Source organism: Empidonax traillii, unplaced genomic scaffold (genome assembly GCF_003031625.1).
Source record: "Empidonax traillii isolate 1590-97213 ecotype Southwest subspecies unplaced genomic scaffold, ASM303162v1 scaffold77:size1270838, whole genome shotgun sequence".
Taxonomy (NCBI): Eukaryota; Metazoa; Chordata; class Aves; order Passeriformes; family Tyrannidae; genus Empidonax; species Empidonax traillii.
The window spans coordinates 247,585-265,155 of record NW_020955270.1 but is presented as its reverse complement, the minus strand read 5'-3'; the positions used below and the strand labels follow the sequence as shown (position 1 = coordinate 265,155).

Below are 17,571 nucleotides of genomic sequence, written 5' to 3'. Positions count from 1 at the left end.
ATGCCACCCTTTAGACTGCAGGTGTTTGCAATATAATGCTTTTCCAATCTAAATCCCAATGGATGGTGCTAACATATGAAATGTAATGCAAAATAACAACTGAATTCTTCACAAGAAATTGACAACGTATATGCAATAAATGAAATAACAAAGGTTTCAGAATATCACTCAGTCAGTGCTATGTGTTACGTGTTAGTTAAATCGATTTTTTTTTTTTTTTAAATACTTGTTTGTTACTGTGTTGACAATTTTCCCGTGAAAATAGCAGATCCCCTAGGTAGAGAACAGCTCTTAGGCTGATTTTAAAGTCAACACATTAAAAATATTACAGCTTAATTTAATCTTCTTTAATGGTTGAGAGGAAGGAAGACATGAATTCAAACAAGTTTTTAAAATTCTTTTAATATATATATGTATACATATATATGTATATACATATACATATATAATTTTTACATTCGTTACATAGGGCAAAGCTGTCTAAAGTATTTTTTTCATAGTAGACTGCTGGGGAACATTAGGAAACAGGCTAAAACAGTTCGGGGGATGGTGCTCTGTTTGTTGCAAGTCTGTTGCTCACAGTCACCAGGGATCATAAGTTTGAGGCGAAACGCGGTTTGTCTCCCTCGGGCTCTGTGCTTAAGACTGTGGAAGAATCCCTTTGCAGGGGAGCAGCGGGCGGCGCGGCCCCCCTGTTCGGAGGGATGGCTCCCGATGACATCTGTCGGAAGAGCGAGACCCGCTGCGGGACGGAGGCGCGGCCGGCCGGGGGCACGCCGGGGCCGGGGGCGGGCTGCGGGAGAGAGGCGAGGGACTCGCCCACGGTGGGGTGAGGCCTGGCGATCAGCGTAGAGATCTCGTGTGGCAGCGAGGGCTGCGAGGCCGAGAGCGGCCGCACCTCCCGCGTCAGGTTGGTGTTGTGGAGGGCCTGGGTGCTCTTGTGCACCTCGTTCTTCTGCGCGGCGCCGGGGGGCTGCTGGGACGCTTGCGGCGCCTGCTGCTGCGGCTGCTGCTGCTGCTGCATCAGGGAGAGCTGCGAGGCGGTGGGCGAGGCGTACTGGAAAGTTCGGCCGGCCAGCGGGCTCTGTACTGGCGGGCTGCAGACGGCTGTGGTGTAGGAGCAGGGCGAGAGGATGACGGCAGCCTGCTGGGGCGTCTGCGTGCTGGGCGAGGGCGAGTGCAGGTTGCCGTGGGAGAGGCTGCTGGTGCTGTACACGGGCGGCGACTGCGTCCGGCCCCGCGACGACGAGGCCGAGGTGCTGGAGTTGAGGGCCGGCATCTGCTGCAGGCTCACCGGGGCGATGGTCTGCACCATCTCCCTGTCGTGCTTCACAATCTGCTTCAGGATCTCGTTCTCCTGGTTGTTGAAAACGCCGGTGTTGAGGTCCTTCTGGAATTTTTGCAGGAGGATGGAGTTCTTCTTCCCTTCACAAAGAGGCAGAAAAGTTAGTGATCCTGAGGCAGAGCCCCACCCTGGCTTTGTGTTTCAGCATCCAGCACTGGGTGCTTTGTATTGTAAAAGCGTCGGCAGGCACCGGATCGCTGAACTAGGGCCCCCGCTCTGCCCCAGGCCAGTGCAGAAGGGGGCTGTGCCACCCACCGCACTGCCACAGTGGCCCACGCTGGTCACAGCTCCCCGTGGCTGCCACCACCCCCTCCCCACACCAGCACAGCGGGCTTTTGTAACACCCCTGCACTCAGATGCAATTTACTGAACAATTGACGGGAAAAGTCACAGTACTCTGCATCTACATCGTCTTTCTCCCTTCATTGCAAAACCAAATTTTCATTGAGCTGTTACATAACCTATAAAGACACCTGCCATCTAGCACATTCCTGGGAAGTAATAACTAGACATTAGTAACCAGTGACCACCAGTTGACAAGAAATCATCCTTTTAAATGTGAACTCACATGAACTTATGGGTAATGTCACAACCTGCTTGCACAATAGACTGCTGTACACTGCGTCTTAATGTCTGCTTGATGGGTTCAAGTGTCTGCAAGATGTAGACGCTATTCTGTCTGAGTCATCAGATGCACAGGAACACAATGGCACTCAATTGCTCCTTTTTTTTTTTTTTTGATAAAACACTTCAGATGGGATTGCTACTCCCAAGAGTGGATTGGACTTTACTGCTAATATTATTCAAGCATATATTACTTAGAGTTGGACTACATTTACAGAGAGTCTTGAGAGACAAATTGTAAGAGTTTAATGCCTGGAGTGCTCACAATCTGCCGAATACTAAAATACCTCTATTAAAATTAGAACCCTGTATACCTGTATTTGAATTCTTTTTGGTATATTAAAGAAAAGATGATTTTTTCCAAATCACATCTTTAGTTTAGAACAGGCAGCACAAGACTTCCTTGCATTTTTTTCTGGTTTAATTTTGAAAAAAACTACAAGCATAACTGTATTGAAAAAGAGTGATGTGGATAAATCCTTCCACTGGAATTTTATTGTGAAGTTGTGAGTTTTTCTCCCAACTGCGTTTTAAAACCAGTGTCAATAATGATAATCAGAGTGCAATTCTCCTGACCATATATTTTGCCTACTCTGTCCTCTTAGATACAGAATCTTGGGATGCACAATGGCAACTTCACATCCCCGGTTTTGATAATCTGCCATACCTTTCTGCCTTTCACTTGGATGTTGTTGGCCTGCTTTTCTGATTGCAAGCATATCTGAGCAATGCCAGTGTGCAGCCATCAAGGCTAGCCGTGCCCATCTTGTGAGGAAAATGAGAGCCCTACTGCAAAGGATTAATTCACTTCAACAAACAAGGGGTTTGTGAGTGCTGAGAGGCTTTAGCTCTTCCCAGCATTACAGATGTCACCTCTAAGCAATTTATTTAGGAAAATGTCATCTGCAGCTCATGAAACAGCATAAATCCTATCAAGTGCTGAAGGCAGCAAAAGAAATCTATGGCACTAATAAATAATACTAATGATAATTAAAGTATGAAAAATAATCCTCAGAGGAGTATGAAAACTTTATGAAAGTTAGTGTTTTTTATTATTTAAAAGTGAGATTGCAAAATTTCATATTGGCACACATGTTATTTATAGATCAACAAAATATTTACTGCAGTAAAACAAAACATGAGAGGGGTTTTCATTTTTAAGAGAGGGATTTTATCATACAACTCAAGAAAATGCAGAATGGTTTTAAGTATTAAGCATGTGGAAAAAATAAATACCTATCCTGTCAAGTCTGTCAATTGCCACTGTTTCGAAGGCCCTTCTCATCATGGGGTACTCTTCCAGGACCTCGTTGAAGTTGTCCACTGAGAGGGAATACAGGCGACAGTATGTGTCTGCTCTTACACTGGCAGTTCGACGGCCTTTGGTCAAAAGGCAAATCTCTGTGGAGAGAAAAATTCAACACACACAGGAAAAAAAGAAGTTAGTGAACCATGTGAAACTCAAAAGCTAGACATTGACTCAGTGCTAACAAGTAATAATTCAGTACTCAGTGGTATTTTTTACTATTGCAGTTTACACAAGCTTGCAGGGGCAATTCTGAAGGTGTTTGATTCGATTTTTGGTATCTGAAAAAATAACTCATGTTAGTTAAGGGACCCACCTGTAGGTTTTCTTGGTCTGAACTCTGATTTTACCAAGCCTTTTTAAAACTGCTTCAAGTTATAAGAAATGATCCATCAGCTGTCAAACACAGCTTTCTGACTTTGATTAACCCAAGTGCTGAATTAACTGAAGAGATTATATTGATTTTCTTTTAAATATACAGCTGCCATAGAGGACCAATGCCTTTAATAATTCACTAGATTTACTAAACTAATGCAATACATGATGTAATGATATTTGAAGAAAAGAGCTGTTACAAGAAAAAGTACTTCAAGCATGAAAATGCCTTCTGCTTCCTTGGGGTTTATGTACTAGGTGTTTTGGGAGAGCAAACTTAGGACTTCAGATTTATTTTCTCATTAGGCTAAAAAATGGAATCCATTTGACTAGTCTAGTATCTTTTCTCTGCAAGTGCCTACAACAGAAATTTGTTATTCTGGAACAGAGGAAACCAAAGCTATATGCAGAGTCCCACGAAACAGCCCCAAACTTGTGATTGCTGATTCTAAAACCCACAGTAACACAGTTACTGCATAAACACCAAAGTCAGTGTCTGAGGCATGTAACAGCAAAGCATGGAGTAGAATATTTATGTATTTAGATTAATTTACATTAAGTACATTTTCAAGCTGGGGAATAAGAATGCACTTAGAAATATCAAGAATTCTTGAGCTCAGGCAGAATGAGAGATAGTTTCCCTAACCACTTCCAGCAGTCAAGAGCTATGAGTTCATACATGTTCATATTTAAATACAGAGTAGGAAATTGTCTTCTTCGTTGCTTTTGTGTCCATTACATGTTCAATCTCAATCAAACTACCTCAAGTGTGGAAACTATTCTCAATTGTGGAATATCAAATGTTCTTCCCTAACAAAAATAGGTAATTCCTCAGACTTCAGTTATATGGAGTGCCAACAAAGTTCTTTTTTGTTGTATATCTTTAAGAAATAAATTCTTTATTAATCTAGAATGTAAAGAACCTTGATTTTTTTTTTTTGTCTCATACTTCTTGAGGAATTTCCACATACTACCTAACCCTGAAGGCTTATGGGATAAAATACTTAAATTGCAGTGGATAAATCAAAGGAAATTAACATGGGACCAGTACTAGCACAGAATGTACTTAAACCCCAACAGCTCTGGGGAGAATATACAGAGACTACTGGGTATTGCAAGAGTTCTTGACCTAAAGTTCCTCACAAAACTGAATGCCCGTGCAATAATGACAACTTACTGTAAAGAGACAGCCAGGTATAACAAGAGGTCAGCCCTTTCCTTTTCTAACTCCTAGTTCATCCTGACCTGTTCTTCTTAGACGGAACCCGTTGCATTTTAGTTACAAGAGTGAGAAGGACATTTTGCCCAAAGGGAGCAGTTAAATGCAGTGAATGCCTGCTCCATTTCCTAAGATATTCTTCAGATCTACAAAGAATAAAGTTTTACAATACATGGTTGAATTTAGAGATAACTATCTGGAAAATCTGTGTGACTAATGATCACCTTTTGATTTTCAGCTTTCCTCAATTAAAATTACTGCAAACTGTACTAGAGACATAAGGAGGTATCTTCTGCTATTCTCAACAAATACAAATACTTAGGTTTAAAAAGCATCAAATGCCCCAACCAAAACAAATGTTGTCTATGGATCCAAATAATTCTGAAGAGCACAGGAAAAAATTCTGAAGAGCCCAGAAAAGTACAGTTTTCATCATTAATAATCTTGAGAACTGTATTTTAGATTATTTAAACAAAAAGGATGGGAAGAAGCCATAATAGACAATGTTAGATTTCATCACAGGACACTGGGGCCATGGAATGAATGAATATTGGTGCAACAAATACCATTGTTTTTTTCCCCTTCTTTCATCTTTTATTATTCTTGTCAAGTAAGGGAAATAGAAAAAGAAGTCAATGAAAACTATGATCTGCAGACTCTGTCAACTCACATCTGTTTGGAAGGCTCTTAATAACCATAATGGAGCCTACTAGATAGACAAGACAATAAAGAATGGGTGAGAAAAGTTATGACAAATGTCCCAAGTGCCTAGAAACTGATCAGTGACTGCTACTGTAGAGCCTGTCTGCTCAGGAAGCTAAGAAAACTCTGTGTTCTCAATCCAGTTGAATGGTGTCATTCAAAAGATGAACTACAGTTCTCACAGAAAAAATACCATGTGATGAATTCCCCTGTACTGCATTTCCAGCAATGTTTCTTGACTGATTAGAGTTGTATTTTAATCACTGATACATTCTCTATATTGCTTTGTAACACGCACCAATAGCATCATTTGTACTGTGACCACAAGACTAATGTGTTTGTTAATTGTATGTGTTCCTCTATTAGTTATTTGTTTGCAACAGATTCTCAAGCCTAATAAGACATAATATATGAAATCTCTTTTACCTGGATCAGAGACAAAGAACACAGAATATTGAAATGTGTTCCCATCAAACACTTGTGTTCATTTAAATAAATCAAACTATTTGTTTTTCATAAAAAGAATAAAGTAATAAAACTATCCATGATATATATAAAATTAAGTCTTAGTAGCATCAAGTGCACGTGGTGCCCTCAACAATTATGCTTTCACTGGCGTTCAGTTGATTTAAATAGACTAGGAAATGATAATGCAAGTGTGTGTAGTGAAATAAAAAGCTCACAGACTATTTTCAAACAGCTTGGACAAACAAGTTTCTCCATTAGAATAAAAATAAATGTCAGTAGCGTATTAATAATATTCCTGTCTGCATTTGGCATGGTGCCTTGCCTTCCTGCTGACACTTTCAGTGTGTCAAATACTTCTATCTTTCCAAACAAAAGAATGTCTTTAATTCCAATTAATAATTATGTATTAGGCTACAATGAACCTGTAATTCAATTCTTAATGCAAGTTTTACTTTAATTATTTAATCTCTTGGACAACTGTTCCCTAGAACATTCTGAAACAAATGTCAATCACTGCCCTAATGAAAAGTGACTATTTGAAAGCACTAAATGATGCTAGAAATATTAATTTGTTCTTACAGTCCATATTTAATACAAATTTAATTATTTCATCTGTGAAAATCATAATTTGTGTTCTGCTAGGGTCAGGTCTTTCCTGAGGAACAGTACAGATCTCAAAAGAATGTGGAAATGGCTCAAATACAATGTACTTTTTTGGTCCCAAGACATTGACTAAAAAGCCCAATGATAAAAGGTTAAAGCTAAGCTTGTTCTCAAGGTTATAATTAAAATAATCTGATCACCAGTATATCAGTTGCACACATACATGGGATGTGGTTTAGAAGTGGAATTGTTAGTGCTTGGGTTAATGGCTGGACTCAGTGACTTTAAATGTTGTTTCAGTCTAGAGTGATTCTACGATTCTATGGCAGTATTTCAGCATCAGGTTGATTTTTTGGAACACCATGAATTGCTGAAGAAGCTTGCCCATATACACATAAAACAGGAAATGCATAGGTTGTATTTTATTATTGCATTAATGTGACAGAACACTCTGGATAGGAAATTCTACTTACCTGAAAGACAGCAGTAAGGAATACTGACTTCAGGAACGTCTAATGAGTTAAGGTGAATGACACAACCCATAGGATGGATTTTAAAGAAATAGGCTTAATAAGGGCCACAGTTTTGGTTCCAACTGAGACCAGGTTCATCATTTTTGTGGACTGTAGGTGATATTTTTTTCCCTCCCCTGTTGCCATGTGATTCCTGAACACTTTTTTCTTCAAGAAAATAACTGCTGCGAATGTGGAAGAGGTTAATCACTAGCACCCTGTATGATGTTGATTTCTTCCTTAGCCTTTACTGATGGGAATATATTGACTGGCCACCCTAGCAATAATTTCCTGTGTCCATTTAACAGTGATGTAGGAAAAATCCTTTTTCACTCTCAGAGGCAGTGCAGTTTATCTGAAAGTGTACTGTTTTCCAGTCACCATCACTTCATTTTACATGTAAATTATACTCCAGATGTAATTGCTCAACTTCATATGCCACATTAAAACTTGACTAAAGATTAAAATCTTCAAAAATTCAAATATCAGTATAAAGTTGCCTTGCAGACAAAATGTGTCCATCAACAGATAAACTAGTTGATAAAGGAAAGAGTGCAGTAGTTAGTTAGCATGCTTATTGAAGGACACCAAACCAGTCCTGTCTCCATGGAACACATTTCTTAGCTTAGGATGGTAAATAGTTAATGAAGAAAATAATTACAATGAATTACTCTATGCATAGCTTTGTCTTGCAAGGACACAAACACCAAAACTGAAGCACAAGTTCACTTTACTAGGTGCAGAAAGAATTTTTTGTAGCAATGAATAAATTAATAGTATTTTAGCTATATAATGCTCTTCCTATTAAAAGCAAGTAAAAATAATTAGCAGTTTCTATGCATTTCTGTCCCCTTCCAAAGCCTTAACAGGTTTCCCATCATCTGTCAGATTTAACATTACAGGATATAATGAGGTGTCCTTCCAGCTGAGGACAGCTGACTGCTGCTTCAGTTCCTCAGCAGGAAACTTGTTTCATCTTGTAGTAGGCATATACGTTGCTTTGCAAACGGGCAAGAAGCTATTCAGACCATCTGGTTACTTTGAGCAGCAGAAGAAAGATGGAAAATTAAAGCAATTCAAAGGTTTGGGTCAGTCAGTCTAGCAGACTTTTGGAAATGTTTTCTGAGAACAGGACAGTGGGTTAGAGTATTTTTTTATTTTATAGAAAGCAACGAGTTACTGAACTATCATAGACAAACCTTAAATCTACAAATGTTCTTTCCATCCACCCATCTTGTAAGTCTTCAGAGTAGGCTTCCCAGAACCACCAGGTTTAGGCTATTCTTATTTTCTAACATAACTTGTCATAACAGCAACTACTTGGCATGTAACAAAGATTAATAGTTCTTTACTTCCTTCAAGCTATTGAAGTTGTCTACTGAGCAAAGATGAGTTAATGGGCACTTTCTCTGTGTGTCAGTCACAGGAAGGGACCATCAGCACAGGACACTGTTCTCTGCTTTACAACACATAATGTGAGTAATGCTTTTGTTTTGTTTAGGAAAGGACTATATAAAATTCAAGCCATTAAAAAAAAAATCAGTAAGCTTCTAGGTACTCCATTCTTTCAGAAACGGAGTGATTTCCCAGTTCTAGATGTTGACTTAAGCATCTCCAATACAGAAAATGGGGAGAAGCTGTTTCAAATGATAACATATTACTTTAACATACACTTCTGCATTTCTGTTTCCTTTTTCTTTATTAAACTCTGGAAAACATTAAATGCATTTGTCTATATTTTTTCCCCACTTTTTAATGCATTCTTTTAATCTTTCAATATATTATTACTAGTACCCAGAATAGTAAACTTGGTTTAGTAAACTTGCTGCTTTTTGTTATAGTTACTAAAACAACTACCACCAAGTCTTATGATTAGTCAGAATGTAGCTTATGCCAACTGAATGAGTTTCAGTAATCTGTGTTCTAAAAACTTCAGTTCTACATTTAAGGAACCCTACAATATACTCCCTGCTCAACAGGAACATTTCTGCAGCAAGGGAGAGATTTTAAGGAGGAAGGAAAATAGACATAATTCCTGCCTTTTACAGCCATATTTGTGATCTGGATTGTCCAAAAGAAAGCTGTGCAAAAATTGCACCTTTTGCCATGTTATTTACACTAAATACGAAACTGAGACAAGACAGTTTGAATTAGGAAATATTGACCTGCATAACCTTTTCACTTAAAAAGTGACAGCAGTAATTGTAAAGTTGCTTTCAGATATCTGGGTTCATCAGTTGGAGAGAATGTTCATATAGAAGGCCGGATACAAGATGGAGTGGTTACTATTTGAAGAGGGACTGAAAATGGCCAATTACAACTAAAACCAACTTCTGTAATATCTCAGTTTCAGTCTCCAGTTATTTTTTGAACTATTTACCTAAGCTTAATTTAAATATATCTATTTGTAATTTTTCATAGCTGTTGCCCTTATTAGTCATCCTATTAAAAAAAAACAAAACAACAAACAAACCAAAAAATCCAACCCCCCCCCCAAACAAACAAAACACCTCATGGTTAGTTGTTGGTAGTAATTTGAAATTTCTGTCTCTGAAGAGCCTGAGACATGAACTCTCAGTGTGTTCGTTGTTTAATTTATCGTATTTTATTCAATTTAATATTGACAAAGGAAATAGCAAAAATTCCCTTGAGGAAAAATAATTCATCTGAAAAGAACTTTCATCGACTCCAAATTTGATAGAATTTATATAGAAGTACTTATTTTAAAAAACACTTCATATTTATTTAGGGTTTGCCAACAAGGCTGAGAGTATGGTTTTTTCTTTGCCTAGCTCCTAGCTTTTATGGCACTTACCTAGGAGAAGCCTGTTTCTTGAAGTAACTCTTGCTTTTAGTCAGTTTGTTTCCTTGAATAAATCTTAATACATTATTTTATAGCAGTTCTGAAAAAAGCAGTGTGATAACTTGCAACTCATGGATGTTTTGAGACACTAGAGCAGGTCCCTTAATATTTTCATGTGAAGTTCATTAAAAAAAATTTGGCAGAGCCCTTAAAGTATTATCTATTGTGATATAAATAAATGCTGATGTGGAAGAAGACATTTTGAGCATATATTACATTTCAAGGCACATTTGGATGCAATAGGTCCTTGACTTTTCAGTAATTTTCTAATGGTTTTTGTATGTTTTGACAAGACATATGTAACTATGTTTTAAATCCTATTTCATGTAAATTTAATGCTGATACACTAATAAACATATTTCAATGTAATATACTTAATATATATTGACAGTATGGTTGAATTCTTTTCAGAATCAAGAAAGGTGGGCAAATATACATGGCCAGAATACAGCTGTCTTTATAAAATGTGGCAAGTTATCTCATGAGAGACATTTTATTTTCCAGTCTGATCTGTCTTTGCTTTTTGATTTGTGAAAGTACTGAAAATAGCTGTGGCCAAGTTTTCAATACTAGAGCAAACAAAACCAGTAACAGAATCACACAATCAATTATGATGGAAAAGACCTCTGGGATCATAGAGTCCAACCTTTGGTTGAACGCCACCGACCATGTCACTAAGTGTCAGGTATAGTCTTATTATCATTTCTTACATCCTTACTGTTTTCTAGTGGTAACTCAAATTCTGCTGCGGAATCTCTGTTTGATAGAACAGAAGCTTAGGATAGTTTTACAAAATAGCAGTGCAAATGCATATTTGAACTTCATTGCTATTGACAACATTGCATCCATATGTCTTTCTTCTACTTTAATGAAGTGTTCTTTCCACCAAGAGAGACTAAGATAGTCTATTTCTGATATTGTAAAATCTTATAATTTGACTAATATTAATTTTATTTTCTTTATAAATATAATAATTAAACATAGACAATGTGCCTATGTACAGATTTACTTTTCATAATGGCTGTGTGTAAGGCCAAAAATGATTTTTTGTAATTCATTTACTCCTAGTTTTGTTCAGATGGATGCTTATTCCCTACCCAAAAAATAGGCACTTAGTTTTTTAATTCTGTATTCTCTTGTCATCTGGAGTTTGGCACACAACAACAGTTACAAATTAAACTATTCAACATTAATTTAATTGGACTATAAAAATACTGCATTTCTTTTTCCTCCCATTAAATTATTTTAAAAAATGATCAGAGACTGTCAGTTCTGAATTAAATATTTAGATTAAATATTTAATCTAAACTCAAATATTTAGTTAAAATTCCACTTTGTGAAATTGAAAGTACTTGCCAAATCCTGTTCTGTTTTGTCCACCTCAGACTTTCAAGCTATACTATGAAGTGCTTTACTTGTGTCTAGTTATTTTATATATAAAGTCTAATCTAAAAATTTATGCTGTTCATGAATTTGCAGAATTAGAATTATAATTTAGTTATGTTTTTTAGATTGCAAGACTTATTACTTTTGTTATTATTTCGAATACTGTTAAATTTATATTTTCATTTGCTAACAAATAAAACTCCTAAACCCAAACCTACTTCTACCTTTTAGCACACCAGAGTAAGTTATTTTCATTCCATCTTATTAAAAAGTCTCTTGGAATTTTAAAAATAATTTTGTGTTTGAATAGCAAGAAGTCCTGCCGACTGAGTAATGTTTTCTGTATAAAACATGATGTCGAAAGAACGACACAATGGAAAACAAGAAATTAGGAAATATCATGAGGAACTGTATCCTCAAAATGGTAGACTAGTCTATGCCAAAAGACATTTAGTTTTTATGCTCTCTTGTAGATAATACTTTTAGAAAACTGTTCTATACTGTTCACCTGAACAGTGTTTTACCAATGAGTTGGTTGGAGATCTGGAGATCCTGCTCCCTTACAGGATTTAATTATGTCATTGCCATTAAGAATACGAATAATTACATCTCAGGGAGACTACTTATAATTAGTTATTTGGATTATAGCATGACTATTGAGAGAATTTATCCACTATTACCTTGAATAAGGAGTAGCCATATGCAGTATTTTTTCAAAATGTAACATTATATATCGAATCATATTATCCATATGTAGAGCACTTCAACAGAATTTTTCCCATTTATAATCAGTATTCTAATGCAAATCTCATAAAGTATTCTATCAAGAGGAAGCACTTAAAGTGTACCAAGAAAAAAATAAGTGGCAAAATATAATCTAAAGTGACTCAACATTTCCCATGGTATTATTTTCCACTGCACTGGTCTAAAATACACTGACAGTTACTGTTCCGAAAGGGGGAAAAGCTCCATAAATAATAGGTAGGTCAAAGAAGTTCTGTCTAATTGGCCTTGTACAAGCTGAAGCAAATGCAAGATACAGTTTATTAGAATTTCAAGTGCAGAAGGGTAAATGTTAAAACTGCATTAAATAATTTAAGCAAAATAAAACATTTAAAATTGAAAATATTCCATGAACTGCATGTTATAAAAAAAAACAAAGCAAAAAATGAAAGATGCTGTAATATGTCTCTGGGACACTGTCTGGGAAGATGGCAATGAGAATCTGGTTTCTATATAAATATGCTAGATGAATAATGACATGAAACACAGTGATATCTGCCTTTGAATAAGTAAAATAAAACATGTATTTGTGTCTTATTACAATGCAAGAGATAGGCCAATACATTTTCATTTTTACACACATTATCTCTCGTATATACATCATAAAAAGAGTTTTTTAAAAAATCATATGCATTTCTTCATGTTCAACAAACTTGGAAGTTGCTAGGAAACAAATGTTTTTAAGGAGTATGAGTTTTAATTAGTCTAAACCCTGATTTATCTACTGACTTCAAGTGGAATAATACCACTGGGATTTTTAATGGGGTAAAAAACAATGGATAGAGGGATCTGCAATGGATACATAACAAATTGGGCAGCATAAATTATTGCACACTTACCTATTGGAATTAGGAAACTCCCTCAACTGCTAGTACAATGAAACCTCCATGGGGACCCCAGACCTAATTAATAAAAATATATCTATACTTCCTACTCACTCAGTTTGGATTTCCCTAGCAATATCAGCATTCCTTGTATCTGTTATAAACAAGGAAAAAGGGTTAAATTTCCTAGAACATATGTCTGGGCTACTGAATGAAGGAAAGCCTATGTAAACACAGGTGTGAAAACAGATGGAGAACAGAAAAGATAGCAAGGAGACAAGTCTTGTGTTGTTGGTGGTTGAGAGAAATTGTGCCAGTGACTACAGCAAGTGCAGGATGAGACCACAGTGAACACTGAGTCCTCTGTCCACCAGCGAGAAAGCAAATGAAGTAACAGCAGAGTCCTGAATGTGTTTCCAGAAACCCTCCTTTGGGTAAGCTGTGCTGAGCCTTACTGGTTGAGTGCCGGATTTATTTCTCTCTTTTTGCCTTTGTAGGCATGTCAGGCCCACTCCATCACACCAGTTCATCATAAAGGCAGCTCAGCTGAATCAGGACTGCATGCCCGTAGTGTTTCCTCTGACTCTGCAGGGCTGGCAGCTGGAGACTTCTTGAAACCATGCCCACTCATCAAAGTACTCTGCATTAGCTTTGGGACAGCTATAACTGTTATGTTTGCAGGGGTAAACAATCTCAGAGGAGTCACCAAGTGGCAAAAGCTGCTTTTCTCCTTTGTTCCCCAAGGAGGAGACTGCCGTCTGTAGCAGAGTACTTGGGAACACCAGCAGACTAGGTCTGGGGTGAGGAGTATGCACAGAAGTGGAGGGTCACAAGGCATTGGGGAGTAAAAAGGAAGAAGAAATTGCAGGGCCTGATCTTACTGAGATAACTGAAGGAGCCCTAAGAGCCACACGCTTAGCCAACTGAGTAAGAGGAAGGAAATTGTTTGAAAGGATTTATTTTATTAAAGCAAACTTCTCTTTATTACACTCCTGCATGTTTGTTGTGATTAACTGAGAGACTTTGAATGGCCAACTTATACAATATTATTATGGATGGAGTCATTTTGAAATAATTTACCACAGCAAAAATCAGAATTGTCTCACATTACTGGTATTACGTAAGTTTCTATCAATATATATTTGTATAAATTATATAAATATATATAATTTTTAGAAATTAGATTAGTATTAGGCTTATTACATACATTAATAATTCTGCTCTGTAAAGTCCCAGTAAATGATGAACTAATCTCTATAAGCAAAAGACTCATATTCTTGTGCTTCATCTTGAAAGACATCAAAATCTTTGCATTTTACGAATTTTATATGCCTAGTGAAGAATTAATACACAATCTGTTCAGTAATTTCTTTTGTCACAAGAAGAGTAATTTTTAATACAATCATCTGGTTCTGAGAGGAGACAGTTCAGTTGGATTGAAACCTAGCAATTCCTCCCTTTCACTTACTACTTGGATTATACTGAGACTGAACTGTCAAGGTATTTAAAAGAAACACAAAATACACACTGAGACAGAGAACAAAAAAGGGGGAAGCTCTCATTATCTATTGTTGTGTACCTAATAAAGACTTTTGCACTTTCAGTATAGTAAACTGTAGATACTCAGGACCATGGACAAGATAACAAAAAAAACTGAACAACTTAGCCATCACAACATCCTCAAAATACATTTGCTTACATTTTTGACCTGCCTCCTGATTCTTATTCTCCATACCAGAAAGGCTGAATTGAAGTGTTGAATTTAAGTGTTCATCTTAAAATTGCAACTCAATTTAGCTGCAAACACATGTGCAGTCAAGTTGTCCTACTTGTTCAAAAGGGATAGGTGTATACAACTTCCCACTCTTTTCCAGCTTGTGAAAGTTGTTCAGACATGTGCTTGCCCCTTGCATTTTCTTCCTTTTTCCATCAATCTCATGCCCATGGTGTTTCCCCCTGCACTGTCAGCTCCTCCATCTCTTATTTCTTTGCACCACTTACAACCTAACTCCTACCCACAGAGTCCTCTCTCTGTTGACATCTATCTGGCTCCTCGCCCTCTTCTCTGTGGTTTTGGCCTATGTGTTAATATAGTCCAGACTATCCTTTCATTCTCTACTGACCTTCTTCATTCATGTTATTGCACATGCCTACAGAGGCAGCTAGAAGGAGAAGGTCATAATTGTCTTGGATAAGGAATTGGTTGGACAGTTGCATCCAGAAGGTAGTGGCCAGTGGCTCAGAGTCCAGATGGACATCAGTGACAAGTGGTGTCCTTCAGGGGTGTGTAGTAGGACTAGTGTTGTTTTGTATCTTCATTAATGACATAGATGAAGGGATCGAGTGTACCCTCCACAAATTTTCAGATGATACAACACTGAGTGGTGTTGTTGACACAACTGAATGACAGGATGCCATCCAGAGGGAGCTGAAATTTCATGAGGTTTAACAAGACCAAGTACAAGGTTCTGCACCTGGGTCATGGCAAACTCTGGTATTAACACAGGCTGCGGGATGAACAGATCAAGAGCAGCCCTGGAGAGAAGAACTTGGGGTTGCTGGTAGATGAGAGGCCAGACATGAACTGGCAATGTGTTCTCACAGCTCAGGAAGCCAATTGTTTATATTCTGGGCTGCATCCAAAGCAGTGTGGCCAGCAAGTCAAGGAGGTGATTCTGCCCCTCTGCTCTGCTCTGGTGATACTCCACCTGGAGCTCTGCATCCAGCTCTGGGGTCTCTGGCACATGAAGGACATTGACCTTTTGCAGCAAGTCTAAAGGAGGCCACCAAGATGATTAGAGGGCTGGAGAACCTCTCCTATGAGGAAAGGCTGAGAGAGTTTGTTCAGACTGGAAAAGGATTATGGGTGATGTAATTGAGGTATTCTAGTACCTGAAGGGAGCCTACAAGAAAGATTGATATGTACTTTTTACAGGAGCATGTAGTGACAGAACAAGGGGGAATGGCTTCAAACTGAAAGATAGTAGGTTTAGATCAGATATTAGGGAGAAATTCTTCACTATGAGAGTGGTGAGGCACTGGAACAGGTTTCCCAGAGAGGTTTTGGAAGTGTTTAAGGTCACGTTGGACAGGGCTCTGAGCAACCTGGTATAGTGAAAGGTGTCCCTGATCATGACAAGAGGAGTGGAACTAAATGATCTTAAAGGTCCCTTTCAACCCAAGCCATTCTCTGATTCTGTCATTCTATGATAATTTCCATTGAGAGTAATCTTGTTTACCTTAATATGAAAACTGTGTCAGTGGAAGAAGTTTCTGTTGTATTTTTAAAGAGAAAAGATGCATCTGTGCTATGCTGAAAGGGGAAGCAATCCCATTCCTAATAATGGGGAACTAGAAATCAGTTTACAAAACAGAGGGAAAAAATGAAGGAAGATATAAAAAAATCCATAGACATTTCCAAAAAATGAGAGATGCCCCAATTAAATATAAATCCAATAAAAGCTATAAAGTATTAAAATCCTGGAATTCTCCAGTGGTAACTGTGGCTTACATAATCTCACTGATGTAGACATGACTATATAACTGTGCAATATAGTGAAAATTAGTTTCATGTATTCTTCCTTATCTAATTCCTGTCCTTTTTATAAAAACTCATTTAAGCATACCATGGACAGGGATTCTAAGGTAAGTCAGTAAAAGTTTGCTGTTTTCTACAGCACAACGGGATTACAGCTGCCGGCCTGGTGAACAAATTCTCACCTGACTGGTATGATGTTGGGATAATGGGGCCAGAAGCCACTTGTTAGAGGGTCATGAAGCACAGCAACTAGGATCCCTCGCTCAGGACCGTGAAATAGAACAAGAAATCGCAAGAGAGACATACAATCTCAGTCTCTGGTTCCGAATCCTCCACGCTGTGAGGGAAAAATATCCATTTAAAGAATACTTAATGAGTTCTCCGAAAAAGTGGACGAGCGCAGAAGAAGGCGTCCAATACTTAAGAGAATTAGCTATGCTGGAACTCATTTACTGCAACTCAGATTACTATGACTGTTTAGAACCCGAGAAGATTTCATGTACAGAGCCAATGTGGAGGCAAGTGATTAGAGGTGCCCCTGCATCATACCTCAACTGCTTAATATCAATATACAACCCAAAAACGGATGAACCGACTGTGGACACCATGTGTTCATGGATACGGACCATAGCAGAAAATTTGGAAAGGTCCTCTGATGCCCGACACCGACCTACCCATCCTAAGGAAACAATGGAGAGGCCCTATGAATATTTCAGATATGAAGACGACTATAGGGATAGAGATGATAGAGTCTACATAGACTGTAGAGACTATAAAGGCAGACCAATAAAGTGGTTTCGACCACGATTTTGACCTCGATCTTGGTCCCGGCCTCGTTCACGGTCTCCTTTCCTAGCACGCAGAAGGAGAGGATACCCCAGACGGAGATCACGCAATCAACTGTGGTCCTATCTGCGTGGTAAGGGAGAAAACATGAAGAAGTGGGATGGTGTACCCACTTCCAAACTTGAGGCCAGAGTACGAGAATTACAACAAAAGGAAAACAACAAAAAAGTTGTCTAT

The 17,571-nt window shown here is 37.9% G+C and overlaps 1 protein-coding gene across 1 annotated transcript in view; it reads right to left on the bottom strand.

Moving 5' to 3' along the window:
* Positions 1–210: 210 nt before the first annotated feature.
* Positions 211–17,571, bottom strand: part of HCN1 (hyperpolarization activated cyclic nucleotide gated potassium channel 1) — a 197,192-nt gene continuing 179,831 nt past the window's right edge. Inside the window, exons 7-8 of the mRNA XM_027880861.1 lie at positions 3,206–3,370; positions 211–1,425 (exon numbers count right to left, since the gene is read on the bottom strand). Coding sequence (XP_027736662.1) covers positions 593–1,425; positions 3,206–3,370 — 998 coding nt within the window. The 3' untranslated portion in view covers positions 211–592. The remainder of the gene's footprint in view (positions 1,426–3,205; positions 3,371–17,571) is intronic.